At 35.3% G+C, this 20,039-nt stretch overlaps 1 protein-coding gene across 1 annotated transcript; it reads left to right on the top strand.

Moving 5' to 3' along the window:
• The first annotated feature begins 2,625 nt into the window (after positions 1-2,625).
• On the top strand, positions 2,626-9,282 carry LOC106058545 (uncharacterized). The gene is made up of 6 exons (XM_056030167.1): positions 2,626-2,754; positions 5,769-5,816; positions 5,929-5,997; positions 7,244-7,321; positions 7,440-7,463; positions 8,959-9,282. The coding sequence occupies exons 1-6, from the start codon at positions 2,682-2,684 to the stop codon at positions 9,141-9,143; spliced, it is 477 nt and encodes a 158-aa protein (XP_055886142.1). The 5' UTR covers positions 2,626-2,681; the 3' UTR covers positions 9,144-9,282.
• The last annotated feature ends 10,757 nt before the right edge of the window (positions 9,283-20,039 follow it).

Genomic DNA, 20,039 nt, shown 5'->3' with positions numbered 1-20,039 from the left:
GAACATAAAAAACAACAATATATAATAATACAATCTTCTCTAGTCATAATTACCTCACTAGCAGAGTGGAAGGGGGGGGGGAACTGATTTGTAATTTTTTTTTTTTTTCGTAATTTTCATAATCTGTAGCCATAGATTGTCAAAGTATGAGGATCTGTAGTAATTCATAGCACACAGTCTGTGTCATGGATTGTCAAGGTATGAGGATCTGTAGTAATTCATAGCACACAGTCTGAGTCATGTATTGTCAAAGTATGAGGATCTGTAGTAATTCATAGCACACAGTCTGTGTCATGGATTGTCAAAGTATGAGGATCTGTAGTAATTCATAGCACACAGTCTGTGTCATGGATTGTCAAAGTATGAGGATCTGTAGTAATTCATAGCACACAGTCTGTGTCATGGATTGTCAAAGTATGAGGATCTGTAGTAATTAATAGCACACAGTCTGTGTCATGGATTGTCAAAGTATGAGGATCTGTAGTAATTCATAGCACACAGTCTGTGTCATGGATTGTCAAGGTATGAGGATCTGTAGTAATTCATAGCACACAGTCTGTAGTCATAGATTGTCAAAGTATGAGGATCTGTAGTAATTCATAGCACACTGTGTCATGGATTGTCAAAGTATGAGGATCTGTAGTAATTCATAGCACACAGTCTGTGTCATGGATTGTCAAGGTATGAGGATCCGTAGTAATTCATAGCACACAGTCTGTGTCATGGATTGTCAAGGTATGAGGATCTGTAGTAATTCATAGCACAGCAAATTCATTTTAAGCATTTCCTTTATTTTTATCCAATGGAGACCGTCGCGGGGAGACCTGAAATGCTAGAATTTATTTCGTAGCTCTAAACTTAGAGCCAATCAAATGTGTCCTTACAAAATGTAAACAACTAGGTAAAACAAAAAGGAGTTTGTATTACACAAAGGCTCGAAAGCCGCCCCTGCAAGTCCGTCGCACCCACACGATAAGTAATAGACAGACTAGTTTCTTTATCACAGACCTAGTTGAGGATTAACACAAGTTGACTTTAAATAGGTTTTTTTTTTAAGGTTTTCTCATGCATTATGCGTTTTTATTTACAAGAAAACATTATTTGAGAAGACCACACTTTGAGAAGACCACATTTTGAGAAGACCACACTTTTAGAAGACCACACTTTGAGAAGACCACACTTTTAGAAGACCACACTTTGAGAAGACCACACTTTGAGAAGACAACACTTTGAGAAGACCACACTTTGAGAAGACCACACTTTGAGAAGACAACACTTTGAGAAGACCACACTTTGAGAAGACCACACTTTGAGAAGACCACATTTTGAGAAGACCACACTTTTAGAAGACCACACTTTGAGAAGACCACACTTTGAGAAGACTACACTTTGAGAAGACCACACTTTGAGAAGACCACACTTTGAGAAGACTACACTTTGAGAAGACCACACTTTGAGAAGACTACACTTTGAGTTTGAGAAGACAACACTTTGAGAAGACCACACTTTGAGAAGACCACACTTTGAGAAGACCACCTTTAAGAGTGGCACCTGCACGTCCATTGTTGAACATTTTGTATATTGTCACAAACAAACAACAACATTGATTGCCAGCCCTGGGCTGTTTTCTTTACAAAAGTACATACTATATAAGACTTTTTGAAAATTTAGTTTTAAAAATGATTTAAAAAAAACTGCATATTTAATTAAACAAGAAAATGGCAATAGCTTTCTTTCAAAAGATTTACCCGTTTCACCAGGGCCGTCTTAGATCACTACAAATTATGCGACCGTAGTGAACCCACACTTTCATAGGCACCGCGCTAATTCTAGGTGTAAATTATTTAAAACATAATAATTTATATTACAGTGTTCTTGAGGCCTCCTGGTTTACCAGGAGATCCTGGAAATCATTTAAAATTACAATATATAGGAACAAATTCTGGAAATCTCCTGAAATAATTAAAATATCCCGAAAACTCAAATATCACCTGAAATATATACAGAATTTTCGTTTTTGGAAAACGACAATCCTACGACACGACATTATTAAATACCCGTAACACTGGCATTTGGCGAAAGAAGCCAAAACAAGAATTACTTGATGTTAAAAAATCTCGAAAATAGATGAAACAATTTTGTAGTTCTTGCTATTGAGCGTGATCTATGTAGGAAACAGAATTTCGTTAATATACTTACTGTATGACTTCGCTACACACAAGGCTGGATAAGTTAATTTGATCGTGATTTTCTACTTAGTAAGGAAGGAATAAAATATAACGAAGAATGTATTTTCTAGTACAAAATCTTAATTTTCACTTATTATCCTTATCCCTACCCAGACTGGGCCCGGCGCAATTGGTTTCGTATTGGGCCCCGCAATAGTTAGGGCCAGCCCTGCGTTGAACCTAGCAAATTGCAGGCGATGGCAAATTAAGGTTTTCAACAGCATTTTTAGTTTTTGAACTCTGGCTAGACGGAGAGACAGACACCACAAACACAACGCTTTTCTCTTAGAGAGCCGCTAAAACGTTTGTGGATCATACAGTTTCAGAGACAATGTGCACATTAAATTTGATGTTGCACACCATCTTTCCCTCAAATTGTGCACACTCTCAGAAAAAACAGAAAACTTGTGAACAAACAATTCATTTCAGCTGCGCATGGAACTATACTAAATAATGGATGCCACTTTTTATGTATTCCTAGTTTCTTTAAATTTAACTTCATTCTTAGGGAACACAGAACTAACTGGTAGGTAATGTGTGAACACAGAACTAATTGGTAGGTAATGTGTGAACACAGAACTAATTGGTAGGTAATGTGTCATCTAGTAGGAGTTGGAATTTAGAAAGCCTTTAAGAGAGAAGACTCAAAAGTAAAGTAGCAATTATACATAAAAAAACACCGAGCCATAATCTCCAAATACAAAAAACAAAATCCAATAAAATACTCAGAAAGACACAAAGATAAAGGCACATTCTTCGTTCCATATGCTACTGCTAGGACTAATTCTTACAAATACTCCTTCTTCCCTAGCGCTATTAGGGCATGTAAAGGGTTGCCTGAGCTAGCCAGGAAAACCAGTGACTTGGCAGAATTTAAGTCATTGGTTAATATGCATGACTAGATGCATGACGCGTAGGACGTAATCATATTGCAACTTAACTCTTCGGACTCGATGGTATTGCCTATATAGATCTAGTAGTGGTACATCTTTAATCTTTGGCCCCTAAGGCATTGTCTATACATACATTGGATGATTGAGTCTAGACTGGACTAGACTCTAGATCTAGTAGTGTCACAGAAGTAATATGCTTAATCTTCAACTATGAATTTTTCAATTAAGGATGAACATGGTTATCTTAATATGTATTAATCATTATTTTTTCATTATTTTATAGTGCGCCAGATACTTCAGATTACAAGTTATATAGTGTAACTTAAGTGTTCTAGATGCCAGGTTCTAATTTACATGTGATAGTTCTAGATGCCAGGGTCTAAAGTGTTTTTGAGAGTTCTAAATGCCATGGTCTATAGCAGGCATGTCAAACTCATTAAGGTGTATGGGCCACTTACTATGACCTGAGGGGCCGCAGAAAAAAAAATCATTTGCAAAACAGCCTACTAGTTTTTTTTATAAATTAGAAATAATGCAATACAATAATTAATGGCATACCTGTCCCTTAGCTACATTTGTAGTACTATTGGCTAATAAAAAAATACTTTGATTACGCATTATTTTCTTTGTCCTGATGCTTGACATCTTTTCTGGGATACCATTTTATTAATGTCAAGTTGAAATTTGTTTGCCACTGACGCTTTCATCACAGATGACAAAATTTTGATCAGATAATCTCGAACGGTGAGGTGTTTTGTAGCTTAGGGAAAAGAACTGCGAACTGCTCACAGAGACCAGTGCATGCAAACATAGCTGGAATTCTGGCTGCAAATTTGCGCAATTCAACATACCGTCCAGGGTAAATAACTGTACAATTTTGGCACAGCCATTTCAATATACTTCGATTTCAACTAAGAATCTGACTGCTATTCTATCAGCTCTAGTTGCACATTTCCAGCAGCCTTTTCAGAATCAAATGAGAACGGAGATACAAAACACGAAAACTCTTGCTCTTATGTAACGAAGTCACAAAAACGGTCATTGAAAGCATCTACTAACGATTCCAGGTGTAGGACTTATTTACCAAATGTCGCAGCCGTATTTAATCTTTTTAGTTGCTGACACGTTGAAAAGTGAACAAGATTGACTCTTCATATTTGGTTTATCCACAGACCAAATTTTGCTTGAAAGCATTTCACATGATTACACGCAGTTGTGACAATTTTGTCTTTACTTTGAAGTTTCAAATTCAAGTCTTGCAGGTGACCAGTGGGATCAACTGCTAATGCCAAATCCTGAACACATTCGTCAGTTTGGAAATGTTTAACAGGTTCAACTTTCATGTTCACAAACAATGCGATATCCTCATGCAGTGCAAACAATCTCTTCAATATTATATGTCATGAGAGCCAGCGGACTTTTGTGTAGTAGGGAACACAATCAAATTTATGTCCAGTGTCATCCAGAAACATTAAAAATTGGCGAGCATTAAAACCACGGGCACGAACAAAATTGAGAAGCGACTGAAACCGGTCTTATGACATGTTGAAACTGTAATTACTGTGCACAGAATGTTTCTTGGTGAATGATGCACTGAATATGAGAAAATTTAAAATTATCATCAGTCTCTCTTATTTTTGCAAGCAGCTTTGCACCAAAATCATTTCATTTCTTGGTTGGTGCGCCATACCTTGTTAGACTAGATAGCTTTATCAAAGATAAATTGTACTGCATTATCACCTCCTGTCATTTCTCAAAAACATCCTCACTTGTTGTGGTGTTATGCATAGAACAGATCTCAAATAGTTCCTCGTGTATGTCAAAATTCCTGTCACAGGTCCTTATGAATATAACCAACTGTGCTACACCCTTTACATCGACTCATAGAGAGACAATGAAAATAATTCAAAATCAACTATTTTGTTCTTTAATAGTTCACGCAACCTGACTGACATGTCATTTATTCTATCTGCCAGTGTCACTAGTTCAATTCAAGTAGCTTGTCATCTCTTGTTTTCCAGCGTAATAGTTTAACATTATTTTTATAATTTTTTAGGTGGCCAAGGGGACCGCATGCGAGGTAGTCGCGGGCCGCATGCGGCCCTCGAACACCCAGTTTGACATGCCTGGTCTATAGTGTTTTCGAGAGTTCTAGATGCCAGGTTCTAAAGTGTTTTTGAGAGTTCTAGATGCCAGGGTCTAAAGTGTTTTTGAGAGTTCTAGATGCCAGGGTCTTAAGTATATTTGATAATTATAGATGCTAGGTTCTAAAGTGTATCTGATAAATTAAGCTGCCCAGTTCAAAAGGGAAGCTATTGTGAACTCTACAAATCCTAATACGTCTATTCAGGCATGAGTCATCTTTATGTATTCAATCCGACATAGTTATTTTAATAGAAATTGGATTTACGTCTACCAAACTATTAAATATTTGTATCTATTAGTAGACAAATTATTTTGATCTGATCTATTTTTTCCCTGTTATTTAGTTTGATTTTGTTAAAGTAGATTTGTGTCATTTTGTACATAGTGCGTTATTTCAGTTTGCCAAAGTCGGCGGACAATTGTTTCCGTTTCTCTTTTTTTTTTAGCTATTGGACGTTTAATGGCCACCTAACGCTAATTTTATTTATTCTTTTGAATTCAGACGGGCCAAGTGGAAACACAGGAGAAACTACTGATATCGCGAAAAATGGTAAAGACATTCTTCTATCTTTAAACCTAGTTTCTGCTAACTTTAAAACAGCCATCAAAAATAATTAAGTCTAATGTTTAACTTGGGACTCATTGAATGAATCTTACTTCAGATTACATCACCAGTACAAAAAGTAAGCGTACACCAAGGTCAAGTGATGATGACATGGAGAGTTATGGTTGTAAGTAAAACCAAAAATCCGTCTTATAAATATCGCCTTAGTTTTTTTAGAATTAAACTGTCAGTTTTTTTATACATGAATATAGATTTTAGTGTTTAGTCTAATGCTTAGAATAAAACCAAGTCTGTCTTCTATTGGATATCGTCTAAAATGTTATAATAAAACCGAATCTGTCTTTAATACATAAGTCTTGGTTTTAATGTTTAGAATAAAACCAGGTATGTTTTCTACATAAATATTGGTTTTAAAGTCTGTCTTCCACTAGCAGGCGCTTGGCTTCCGAACCTGGGTCCCCGGTTCAAATCCTTGTGAAGACTGGGATTTTTATTTTTGGTTTATCTGAGTCCACCCGGCTCTAATGTCAAATGGCATTAGTTGGGGAAAAGTAAAGGAGGAGACGGTTGGTTGTTGTGCTGACCACATGATAACCTCGTTAACCGTAGGCGACAGAAACAGATGACCTTTACATCATCTGCCATATAGACCACAAGGTCTGAAAGGGGAACTTAACAACAGTCTTCCACTACATAAATACTGCGTTTAATGTTTAGTATACAATCAGATCTGTCTTCAACATAAATGTTTGTTGTAAGTTTTAGAACATTAAAACATATTGCATTACGACCGGCAATTTTCGTAAATGATCAAGGTAGGTGTTTATTTGTAAAAAAAAATGGACATAGAAGGGGCTATTTGTGAAAGTTACAATCATAGCTTTTTAAATGAATTTTATCAATTAAAAAAAAACGTTCTATGACTTTAATTCGAGCTCGAGGGCTCAAGCCTCCTCACTAACCACTGTGCCAGCGAAGTGCTTATGAAAATAGGTTTCACAGTTATCTATTGTTAGTTTCAAATTTCTAAGCGACGACATAATTCTCTACACAAAGTATAAAGGGAACTAATTCAACTTATACCTCCACATCTGTCAAGTACAAATTCTTTCCCCTGCTCCCTACCAAACAAAATAATGTATGGACAATAACTAATGAATTAATTGGTTAATTTTTTAAAATGATTCCATTGATACAAGAAATAATTGTGGAAACATATTAACTTGATCCGAGATTGGGTGTGGGAGGAATAACGTGTACAAAATAGTGTTCCATACCAACAAAGTTGATAGAAGCTTTGTCAAACTATAAAAGCAAGAGAGATAATCCTGTTCACCTAAAATGCATATGTTGCCTATTTGAAGTTTAATTTATTATTTTCCAATATATTTTATTTTATATATTTCTGACAGCAAGTTCTCCATGGAAGACAATCTCTCTAATAGCATTGCTTATAATGGCCTTGGTTTCAGTAGGTCTAACATTTAGCAGTAAGTAACGTTGTTGTTGTTTTAAATACTTTAATTTAAAAACAATTAGCATACACGAAAGTTTGACTGCCTACTTGCCAACCTGTCTGATTGTTACATGTTTTATTTCTCTCAACAGAAAGTTTTACGCGTGCTTCGGTTGGTATGTATTGGTGAACAAATGTTGTTGTTTTTTGGTTTAAACATATCTAATCAGAACTTAACATATATAAATCTTGCATGAGTCAAATTCCAGAATTTCATAAACGATGCTTTCATGACGGAATCGGCATTGCCTCTTAGAAGGGGAATTGATTAAATTTGAATTCATGAGCAGCGTCCGCTTGTGTGTGCTGTGTCTCTCTTCCTACAGTGAGGTTTTAAGACAACAAGATAGACCGAATTAACTATTCATCTAAGATCATCTAGTTATTCTAGAGACTCTGATAGACATAGTGATCTACTACCGTAGTCATCAACTCATTCACTACTTAGCAAGAACTCTCCTCCCTTTTCACAACTGTGTACATCAGTAGACTCAGGATGATAATGACTTCCCAGAAAAGCCACTAAAATCATGGACTTCTTGTGTCGTGGTTACCTTTAAGTTGTCTCAGATCAATCTTTGTCCCGAGTGAGAAAAGGAACAACTCAAAAGGGAATTCGTTTAAAAAGAATAATAGTATGTATCCCGTAACAACGATAGGCCATAATTGATATTAACCTACGGTCGTAACATATTAGAGGTCAAGAATATTTGTTCTAAAAATAAGCAAAGCTTTGTTCTGATCGACGAACACACTCCCAAGGTCCTCTCCCCCCCCCCCCCCAAAGCGGTATTGAAACGAGAAACAAATGACAAGATTTATTAGTAACACAAAAGTTTATCCCAACTTTATGAACTCGGCACTTGAACATATTAGAGACTGTCAGACCTGCTTTCACAAGCCTGTCAAACATACCTTGACTTGTCATAGAAAGACCCTGAAGATCAACGGAAGATCAACGGCTTATTGTAACATTTGTTTACTGATAATAACATCAAAGTGTCCTAACATTTACATTGTAATCGCTTGCATGCCATTAAAAACCTGACTCCAGTAACACTTTAGAGACGTATCCTACAACTAAGCATGACTCTAATGTATTGAATACTTCACTACGTAGCTTGTTTATTGGGTGAGCTCCCAGGCACTAGTGTACATCAAAGAAGTGATCTTTAAATAAACCCGTCTACAGATCGAGGACAAACTTATTTACATATCAGTCACCATCCATCCGTACGTGCAGAAACGAGCTCACCTTGTTCAAACATGAGACACTCCGCCCACCCCTCCGCTTTTGTTAGCTGTTCCATTGATACATTTTTGTCCAGCCGTCTGGTTCCAATGTCCCGAATTTTTTCCACAAGAGTATGCTCATTTCTTATCTCCATTGATAGTCGACCCCATCGGTCAGATATGTGAACTGACTGACACAGGCAATCTTATTACTGTTAGAGCTGGAGCGATTCTTTTAGATAATTAAATACCAACTTAATTAACAACTGAGTAATTTAATTTAGATAATTAAATACCAACTTAATTAACAACTGAGTAATTTGTCAGTTATATTTTCAATTAATTCAGTTTTTTTTTATTCTTGAAATTTATCATCAGATGAGAGAAAGTCATTTTCTTCCACCACCAGGAGAGTGTCCTCCCCTACAGACCCAGTCCCCAGGCAATCCTCCTCGTCTCTAAGAAAACTTACCGCCAGGTTTTCAATAAAGAGTCTCATGTCTCACTCACCAAAGCATTCGACCATTAACCAAGCTGTGTCGCGGAGTAGTACACAAGTTTAATAGAATCCTTGCCACAGACGTTTCTATTCGTGGCTGTGTTGTGCCGCACACAAAGTAGCGCAATGTCTTGTTGACTTGGAGAAGGTGACATATTCATTAATTAGTCAATTATTAAAACAATAAATAGATGTCACACTTTTGTCATGTTTTTTTGTTTTTTTTTGTTTGTTTGTTTGTTGACTAAGGACTTTAAAAAGACCAAGACTTCTGTATGTTCTCACACTCCTCTGTGTATTGTGTCTGTTCTGATTTGGAGAATGGATTTGTTGTTTTTAATGAAAAAAAAGAAGAGTACATGTAATGCTAACACATTTGCACCCAGGCTCAATATATCAGTTTAAATCACCCAGGCTCAATATATCAGTTTAAATCACCCAGGCTTAATATATCAGTTTAAGTCACCCAGGCTTAATATATCAGTTTACGTCTGCCAGGCTCAATATATCAGTTTAAGTCTGCCAGGCTCAATATATCAGTTTAAGTCACCCAGGCTCAATATATCAGTTTAAGTCACCCAGGCTTAATATATCAGTTTAAGTCACCCAGGCTCAATATATCAGTTTAAGTCTGCCAGGCTCAATATATCAGTTTAAGTCACCCAGGCTCAATATATCAGTTTAAGTCACCCAGGCTTAATATATCAGTTTAAGTCACCCAGGCTCAATATATCAGTTTAAGTCACCCAGGCTTAATATATCAGTTTAAGTCACCCAGGCTTAATATATCAGTTTAAGTCACCCAGGCTCAATATATCAGTTTAAGTCACCCAGGCTTAATATATCAGTTTAAGTCTGCCAGGCTCAATATATCAGTTTAAGTCTGCCAGGCTCAATATATCAGTTTAAGTCACCCAGGCTCAATATATCAGTTTCAGTCACCCAGGCTTAATATATCAGTTTAAGTCACCCAGGCTCAATATATCAGTTTAAGTCACCCAGGCTCAATATATCAGTTTACGTCACTCAGGCTCAATATATCAGTTTAAGTCACCCAGGCTCAATATATCAGTTTAAGTCACCCAGGCTCAATATATCAGTTTAAGTCTCCCAGGCTCAATATATCAGTTTATGTCTAAGTCATCTTGTGAATTCATTTTCACACATTTAAAATCGATGATGTTTTAAATTATTATTTTCAACAATTGGCATTTGGACTATCGAACCTTAACTGAGGATGTTAGACAGAAATGGCCTCTTGCTGTTATTAAGACTTTATGTTCAAACTACCAAGTAATGCTAGCACAACTTTTGTGTTGACCGCTAAGCTTACATGCGGTGTTTCATACTGTTTACTAATGATACACACCATTTCACACCACATTTATATTCGCGGCTCAGCCATAGACAGACTTGCCTTGGGAAGAGTTGAAAGCGTTCTCAATGGGATTCTGGCTTGAGTCCTGTGTGCCAAGCGCTTTCCTATATTCTGAGTTTCAGAAATTCATTCTTCTAACGTCTACAACGCTCTATTTCTCATATAAAAACAGCGCAGGTCAAACAAAGGCTTCCACAGAATGATGATGAATAATCACATTATCAAAGACGTAATGAAATGTCGCAAAATACTTTTGAGCCGACCTTATTCTAGACGCAGTCAGAATGAGATGCTCTACTTAGGACATCAATAACAAGATTTTTTAACACTATTAATGCACCACAAATACAAATACACAGATATTTCGTGATTTAAAAAACAAACAAACACCAGCTCTCATCCCTTGGCCTTATTTCGCACATAGATCTTCTTTTTTTTTAATGACAGAAAACTATCAATCTTGTCAGTTTTTTTTAAACGATAAATTGTTCAGTATTGTCAGTTTTATTTTATGATAAATTGTTCAGTATTGTCAGTTTTATTTTATGATAAATTGTTCAATCTTATCAGTTTTTAGCGGCCCCCGTCAGGGGAACAAGCCGCTATTAGGTTTGTGCAAAATGTCCGTCCGTCCGTCTGTCCGTCTGTCTGTCCGTCTGTCACACTCGAAAACTAGAAGAGATATGAAAAATATTATTTCACCATTAAATGCGGCTTGAAAAGTTTAGGTGCAACGGCTACTTTTGGTTTTCTAAAAGCAAACCGTTTAATTTATAAAATTAATTATGCAAGCGATTTTTTCATAAAAATACACCAATTCTAAAACAATTACGTAAATGTAAGGGAGGTAATGTTACAATATGCTAACAAGAAGAACGATCCGTGTGTATTTTCAAATATATTTTAGAAATGTACAGGAAATGTTTACAACAAATATAAATAATAGTTAAAGATGTTTTTTCTGGTCAACTAGCTGCTAAAATTAAAAGAAAACATTTCTATTTGTTTATAAAGGCTAATAATGCATTTTGTATGTAAATATCACGCACATTTTTTTTTAAATGGACTTTTTATGCAGCGATTTTCGTGCAGTAGCGTAACCTCGCAACATGATCAGGTGCTAAACCAATTCCTTAAACTTTTTTTAAAAATCTGATTTTATTTATTTTTTGTTTAGTGCCCCCATCCGAATAAAAGAAGATTATTTTTGTGCGTTTTGTCTGTTGGTCGGTCTGTCCGTCACGATTAGATTTAAAAAACTAGAACTCTAAAAGCTATTGAAAATCTGATTTACCCTTTAATGTTCCTCCCGTAACATCTCAATAGTTTTAAGTATCTAAAATTGATTGTTCCGGATTTTTTTGTGCAAAACTAATCAACGCCAACAAATGTTTGTTTGCTCTTCTAACTTATATTACATTCAATTTCCATGCTTAAACGTTGCAAAAACACATTATCAATAATATGTTGTTCCGTTTGTTATGTAAATAGCATATTAATGCTAAATCAAAATCTCTATACTGACTTATATTTCATTAAGTGTTAAAATGTTCCGGATATTGTTTTATAAAACATGAATTATGCCTAATGATTGTTTGAAATCGCATAATTTACTAATATTACACTTATATTATTTGACATTGCGTCACTTTAATTTGGTTATCAATATCAAATTGTTCTGTATTTTCATCTTTAAACAAATTTTAAAAATATCGACAATAGGTTGTTCAAGGCTTTAAAAAAAAGTAATTTACTAGAATTGATTACTGAAAATTACTTTTTAGACATTTAATTTTCTTGCTGAAACATAACATAGAAGTTTTGTAATCGATAAAGAATGTTCCGGATTTTGTTTCTTACAAATCGTCGCCAGAAATTTCCGAATTTATTTAAAAATCTACTAACGCCAAATAATTGTTTGAACTTCCTCTTCTTATTAATAAACAAATAATCTTCTCATTTACGAAATAATGTTTTTACGGATTTTTATGAAAAATATTTTAACTCACTACTCTCTTACAGTACATTTAACTTTCTACCTAAAACATTTAAAAAATCTAATTATCGTTAATATTATGTTCCGATTTTTAAGGAAAACAGAATCCAAACACCAAAGTAAGGTATGAAAATCTCTCCACATGGCTGTAGTACATCTAATTTTTATACGAGACCATCCAAAAAAATTAATTTACGGTATTACATTTATCTGAAATTCTCTTTTTCTTTTACTATTTATACAAACATCCGGAACAATCTATTATATAAACTTTTCAATTGTGTTCATACCAAAAATTATTGCGATGTTTTCAAACGTAAAATAAAGGTTAATCAATTTTTAATAACTTTTAGTTGTTGTTTTTTTTTATATCAAGATGACGGACAGACCAACTGACAGACAAAACGCAAAAACAATGCGGCTTTGATCCTCTTTAAATAAATTCTATTAGAACTCAGTGCACCAATGTCTATGAACCCTCGTTAAATATCTCGTGTAAATAAAGACATTTTTTTATGGTACCGGTCATATGAATGGACTCTTTAAATGTAATGCTAAAAGAACGCACTCTGTGCACCAATGTCTATTAACCCTCGAAAAATTGCTCTTATTGATGAAAACATATTTTAGTCTAACTAAGCCATGTGACGTAGTGTTTTTTTTTTCCTTTGACGTCATATGGAATGAATTCTTTAAATGAAATGCTAAAAGAACGCACTCGGTGCACCAATGTCTATGAACACTCGATAAATGGCTCGTAATGATGAAGTCTATTTTTAGTCTAGCTAGGCCGTGTGACGTAGTGTTTTTTTTTCCCTCTGACGTTATATGGAATTAATTCTTCAAATGAAATGCTAAAAGAACTCGGTATAGTAATGTTTATTAAGCCTCGTTATGTGACTCGCGTTAAAAAAAGGAATGATATCTTGATTTAGATATAATCTAGATTTTTTAAACTAGATCTAGATTTTTATTACAGTATATCTAGATCTGGATTTATATTCTAATTAAAATTATTTTACAGTCTAGATCTAGAATTCCTAGATCTAGTTTAGACTAAAATAGACTAGATTAAGATGTAGAATTTCAATTTCTAAACTTAAAATGTAAAAAAAAAGTGTAGATTTTCATTTCCAAACGTTTTGATCAATATTGCAATGTTATAATATACTAAAACTAATCTACTATTTTTTATTTAATTTAAATTTACGGCAAATGAATCTTTGAAACATTATTACTTTTGACCATCAAATTAAATCACCTCTTGAATATTTTTTGCGAATATGCAGATCCGACAGGGATCCGACTTCGACGGGGGCCGCCTCTAAGTTTGTGTAACACAAACTCTCTTTGTAATCTTGTTTAATGATAAATTGATTACCCATAAAATGTGAAAGAAGAAATATTTTTAAAAGTGTTTTCGCAGAGTTGGATATTGGATATGCTTCGAATAGGCGCAAACTAAAAGATTTGTTTAAGGACTGATTTTTAAGTTCCTCATCAACTACAACACTTGTTACGTATAGATTAGGGGTAGGCAAATCATGACCTGCGGGCTGACTTAGAACAAGATGGCAAGTGTAACAACTTATGGAGCCTATTCCCACATTTTTTATTTATAATGCAGCCATCAATAGCAAAAAGATTTCCCAGCCCGGGTATAAATGTACAATCAAGTCATAACTAGTAAACTAAAACATTTTGTACTATGTATTGCTGTTGTATCTGAGCCTGAAAAATGTTGCCAATAAATGGATAAGAACTAAAACAAATGATATAATCAGTTTGTGAAATGGTAGCATGAAATAAATGATTCAGTTTTTCACTTCCAAAGTGTGAGCTAATTGTAGAACTAGAAAAACAACAAATCCAATGCCACGAATTGAACAACGCTTTGCATGTTTCTCTGTATACACAAGAGATGAGCAGGCCTACCATGTACTCCACGGACGCTTTGCATGTTTCTCTGTATACACAAGAGATGAGCAGGCCTACCATGTACTCCACGGACGCTTTGCATGTTTCTCTGTATACACAAGAGATGAGCAGGCCTACCATGTACTCCACGGACGCTTTGCATGTTTCTCTGTATACACAAGAGATGAGCAGGCCTACCATGTACTCCACGGACGCTTTGCATGTTTCTCTGTATACACAAGAGATGAGCAGGCCTTCCATGTACTCCACGGACGCTTTGCATGTTTCTCTGTATACACAAGAGATGAGCAGGCCTACCATGTACTCCACGGACGCTTTGCATGTTTCTCTGTATACACCATGTACTCCACGGACGCTTTGCATGTTTCTCTGTATACACAAGAGATGAGCAGGCCTACCATGTACTCCACGGACGCTTTGCATGTTTCTCTGTATACACCATGTACTCCACGGACGCTTTGCATGTTTCTCTGTATACACAAGAGATGAGCAGGCCTACCATGTACTCCACGGACGCTTTGCATGTTTCTCTGTATACACAAGAGATGAGCAGGCCTACCATGTACTCCACGGACGCTTTGCATGTTTCTCTGTATACACAAGAGATGAGCAGGCCTACCATGTACTCCACGGACGCTTTGCATGTTTCTCTGTATACACAAGAGATGAGCAGGCCTACCATGTACTCCACGGACGCTTTGCATGTTTCTCTGTATACACAAGAGATGAGCAGGCCTACCATGTACTCCACGGACGCTTTGCATGTTTCTCTGTATACACAAGAGATGAGCAGGCCTACCATGTACTCCACGGACGTTCTCAGATTTAGGTCAACTTTAAAGTCAAATGGGAATAACAAATAAAGTATGCATAAATAAATTCATTTCAAACCTCATCACTCTTTCTCTCTCTCTTTCACTACTATATCTCTGTCTCTATCTCTCTCACCTGTCTCATAATCTATTATTCCCATTTCTCTTCCTCCAATTCTCCCTCTTTCCCCAATATCCCTCTCTCCGTCTCTCTATCCCCCAGTACATCTTCCTCTCTCCGTCTCTCTCTCCCCCAGTTTCTTTCTCCACACTTTTTCTCAAAATCCCCCTCTCTGTTTCTTTCCATTTTATCTCCAACTTTTTTTTTTCTATTTCTCTCTCTCTCTCATCAACTTTCTTTCAATCTCTCTCCCACTCTTTTTTTCTCCTTCTGTCCCTCTTTATCACACTCTTTTTCAAACACACTCTCTATCCCTCTCTTTACCACTCTCTAACTCTCTTTCCCTCTCCCTCTTACTCCTTCTATCTCTGCACCTCTTGTACTTTCTTTGAACTGCTCTGTCATAACCTCTCTAGCTTGATTTATCTTTTATTTATCTATAGCTTGTGCATTATTTAGCTAATAAACAACGGTAGTATTCATTGAAAGAGTCTTAATTATTATTTTTTGTTAAGCTTATTGATATACTGATTTTGGGCTTATATATTTTTGCGTACATTATCGCATGTCATATGTCGAATGTCAAAATGCAAGGGGCCCCCAAAGAGGTCAATCCCCCCGGGCTCCCAAATCCCTAGCTACGTCCATGCAAAACAATTATATCAATTAGATATTCATTTTAAGACATCAGTTAGGCCAGTTTCACATCTAACTTCACATTCAATTATGCAAGCAGTTTTTTTTTTATAAAAATACACCATTTTTACAACTATTCACTATTATTAGTAACAAGCACTGCAGGCTTTTTAGTAAGAGCAATATCTATATACCATCAAATAGTTTTAAATTTTTTATCAAAAAATATTATTTTTTTACAATTTTATTGTTAAGTTATGTAAGTTCTGTCTTATCTTATCTTATATAATTAAGACGTTACTTAGTTACAAAAAAAATGTTAACTTTTTTTTAAAGAGAAAAAATCTATTTACTATGCAAATAAGTTGGACATAATTTAAAACAACAATTAATAAGTAGTTTTTCAAATTATCGCGTAAACTGCAGCATGCTGCACAATACATTGTACACAAAACTAAACTAAAGGTTTTTTTTTTTTACGGAAATGTTATTTTCTTGAGGCTTTGAATAGGAGATTGACCCTTGACAAAACAATTAGATCAGATACTTATTATAAGACATCAGTTAGGCCAGGTTCACATCTAACTTCACATTCACTTTCATCTATCCTTTCGTCTGCTGGAACGCTGGGGCACCACACGAGATCTGTCAACCTTCTTTCTCCATTCTTCTCTGTCATTTGTCTTTGATAGAATTTCATTCTGATATTCTTTCTGAAAATATTGAAACCTGTCTTTTTACCTGCCTGGGTGAACCACTTCGGGGGCCGATTTGGAGTTTGAAACTGTCTTTGTAACCTTGTTATATTTACCTTTTTGTTGATGTAGCCCGCAGCGCGAGTGTCGAAAATTAAAATAGCACGCCAGTAGAATAAGATTAAGCATTATTGGTCTAAGGTACAGACCTTGGCTTTGATGGTGCATGATTTATGTATACGATACAAAAGGTATAGCTTAGGGTCTCCATAATTATTTACCCCCCCCCCCCCAAAAAAAAAATCCATGTGCCCTCAATATGTAAGTCTTTTTTTCACTATCTATATAGTTATTAATTGTATGTCAATTAAAGCTCTAGGTAGCCAAAATCATATTGGACATGGCCTTGAAAGCATGTATAAAACCTGTATACTTAAATGGAAGAAATAAAAAAGATGGATATTTAAATCATCTCCCTTTCTGTTTCTATCATGTTTTTTTTTGTGGGAGAAAGCCTCCTTTTTTTGTAGCCTGTATGACAGTCTGTTTGTCCGTTAAGATCTCAAAAACTACAAAAGATGTTGAAAATTCGATATAATAAAATCTTACATCTTGCAAAGTTTGGTGCAACGGCTGCCATCTTGTCTTCTGAAATAAAATGTAAAAAATTAATTAAAAATGAAAGCATTACATTTATCCATTGAAATAACCATTTTACAACAAACCACTATTTATAGTAATGTGTTTTTTTATAAAATAATGTTCAAAAATTCATTTGGAGACTAAAATAAATATTTTCTGTCATAGAAGTTGCTAAAAATTGGGTACGTGACGATAGTTGGGGAAAAGTCAAGGTGGTTGGTCGTTGTGCTGGTCACATGACACCCTCGTTAACCGTTGGCCACAGAAACAGATGATCTTTACATTATCTGCCCTATAGATCGCAAGATCTGAAAGGGAAACCTTACTGTTAATCAATTAATCGTTTAATTTTAAATTGATTCTTGTTTTGTCAGGTAAAAGAAATAATTGTGCACAATTTCAGCTTGATCCGAAATTGGGTGTGGGAGAAATAACGTGTAAAAACCTTTGACCAATTAATAGTTAATATAAGATTTTCAAAAATAAAGTCACTTCAGACATTTGACCAACGAGAAAGACCTGTCCCTTGAATCCTTGAATGAGAGATTGACCTTTGATAAAATCATTAATTAGATAATCATTCAAAAACTCCATTAGGCCAGGCACTTAACCATATTTTCATTTAAGACTTATTTAAGCGGAAATTATTGAAACCCGCCATTTTACCTACGTGAGTGGACCACTTCACACGAACTATCTTTTTAACCTTGTTCTCTATTAAATCAATCATAAGCACATAATATCAATGTTTTTCCATTCTTATTGTAAGCCAAGAAAAATGAATAAAAACAACACACTGTAAACAAACTTCAAATTTGTAGTATGTCGAGAATGAATTAGCTGTTTTTTTTAGTAAATATCAGGTGACCGAGCCTCGCTCGGATGAATAATTTGTTAAGGAAGGATATTTACCCGAAGTTATTTTGGGAATATTGTTGTAATTACGAAAATGAACTATCGGGTAAAGACTATCAATCCGAAGAGTTGCTTTTTAGTTCTTTCAGTTCTCAATGTAATTGTACATGGCGATTAGAATAGAAAGTCCCTCCAATAGTAGGCCTATAGAAAACCACAGCTCACGTCTTAACGTTTTACATTGCTTCTTTCATGTAGAACTATTGGGCTATTATAGGCTTGTAAGAAAGTCTTTGCAGTATCCTATACTCTTAAGCGAGCAATTCTTGTATGTATGTATCCTATACTCTTAAGCGAGCAATTCTTGTATGTATGTATGTATATATATTTATATTTATATATATATATAAATTTTATTTCGAAAACGGCTCTAACGATTTTCTTTAAAAGTTCACGGTATGTGCATAATAGTGAGAAAAAAATTCTCAACTCATTGGCCACATCAGGAAAACTCGAGGTCGACCGTTATATCGGTTTGAAAATGGCTCATTATCGAAAAATTTATTTTGGCTAGAATGTTTTATGAATGAAATTTTCTATATGACGTCAATGGGAAAAAAAACTTGACACCGCTTACGTCACTAGGCTCACAGCAGTACACTAAGACATTTCTTCGCAAACAAGAAAAAGTTTTAATGATTCAATTGGCGTAATTAAACATTTGCGCACCATCTTAATTTACATTGATCCATTATGAAACTATGGAAGAAAAATAATGAAATATCTTTATGTATAATTAGTTATTGTGTTTTAAAGGCTTTATAAATTGTTTACACTTGAATTGCGTACACCCGTAGGTAGCTTTTACTTTGTTATTATTTTGCTGGTGAATTATTTCAATGTGTTTAAGCTTCGAAGTCTGCCGTCCAATACCAAAACGTAGGAAATGGTCATAACACAGCTTATCTATGCCTTACTTGCACAATCAGGGCCGGCCCTAACATTTGCGGGGCCCTATGTGAAAAAAATGAGGATTGCGCGTGGACCAGTAAGGGTATTGATAAGGATAATAAGTGAAAATAAAGATTTTGTATTAGAAAATAAATTCGTATTTGCATTACATTTTTATTAAATGAAAGCTGACGATGCCGTTTTTTTATATCACGCGTAGGACTGGCGTTTACCATATTGATTGACACCCCAAAATGACAATTTTGTCTTTTTAAGGACATTTTTATGTGTTTCAGGAGGAGATTTCCAGGAGCTCCTTGAAAACAAGGAGACCACGGGAACCCTATTATAAATTATAATGGTTTAATTTAATAATTTACACCTAGAATTAGCGCGGAGCTTTTGAACCTTCGGGGTCCACCACTGTGACAACATAGGCCTAGGGCTGGCCCTGATGATATCCAGCTCGCGGTCAACGAATTTTCATCACGCTGCTGCCCTTTTTTTTATATTTGTTAACCTATAAACCTCGGTAAAACAGAAGTCATGTTCCAAAAGTCACTCAATAAAACCTACTCAGCCCAAAGATCACTGCCATAGACATCCCTTAAAGTGGTAGATAACTTCACATTATCTGGGAAGCATTGTATCAATTGACGCATTGTTTTAAAGAGAGTTTGATATGTGATTATGGATAGTCGTGCTTTTGGACGCCTTCAAGCGAGAGTGTGGCGAAATAAATCGCTCGCCTGTCTACAAAAATCAGTTTCAACCAGTATTCTCTTAACCCATCTATGTGGATCTGAGACATGAGTACTTTATAGAAAGCAACTAAGACTTCTTGAACGACTTCACCAAAGACCACAATACAAACAGCGATATTCTTGCAAAATGGTATGAAATTCGAGTCCGAAGATAAGTGAGGAATGCACTATT

This window comes from Biomphalaria glabrata, chromosome 5, assembly GCF_947242115.1.
Source record: "Biomphalaria glabrata chromosome 5, xgBioGlab47.1, whole genome shotgun sequence".
In the NCBI taxonomy this organism is placed as follows: domain Eukaryota; kingdom Metazoa; phylum Mollusca; class Gastropoda; family Planorbidae; genus Biomphalaria; species Biomphalaria glabrata.
The sequence above is the reverse complement of the archived record's forward strand: the minus strand, read 5'-3'. Positions and strand labels throughout refer to the sequence as shown.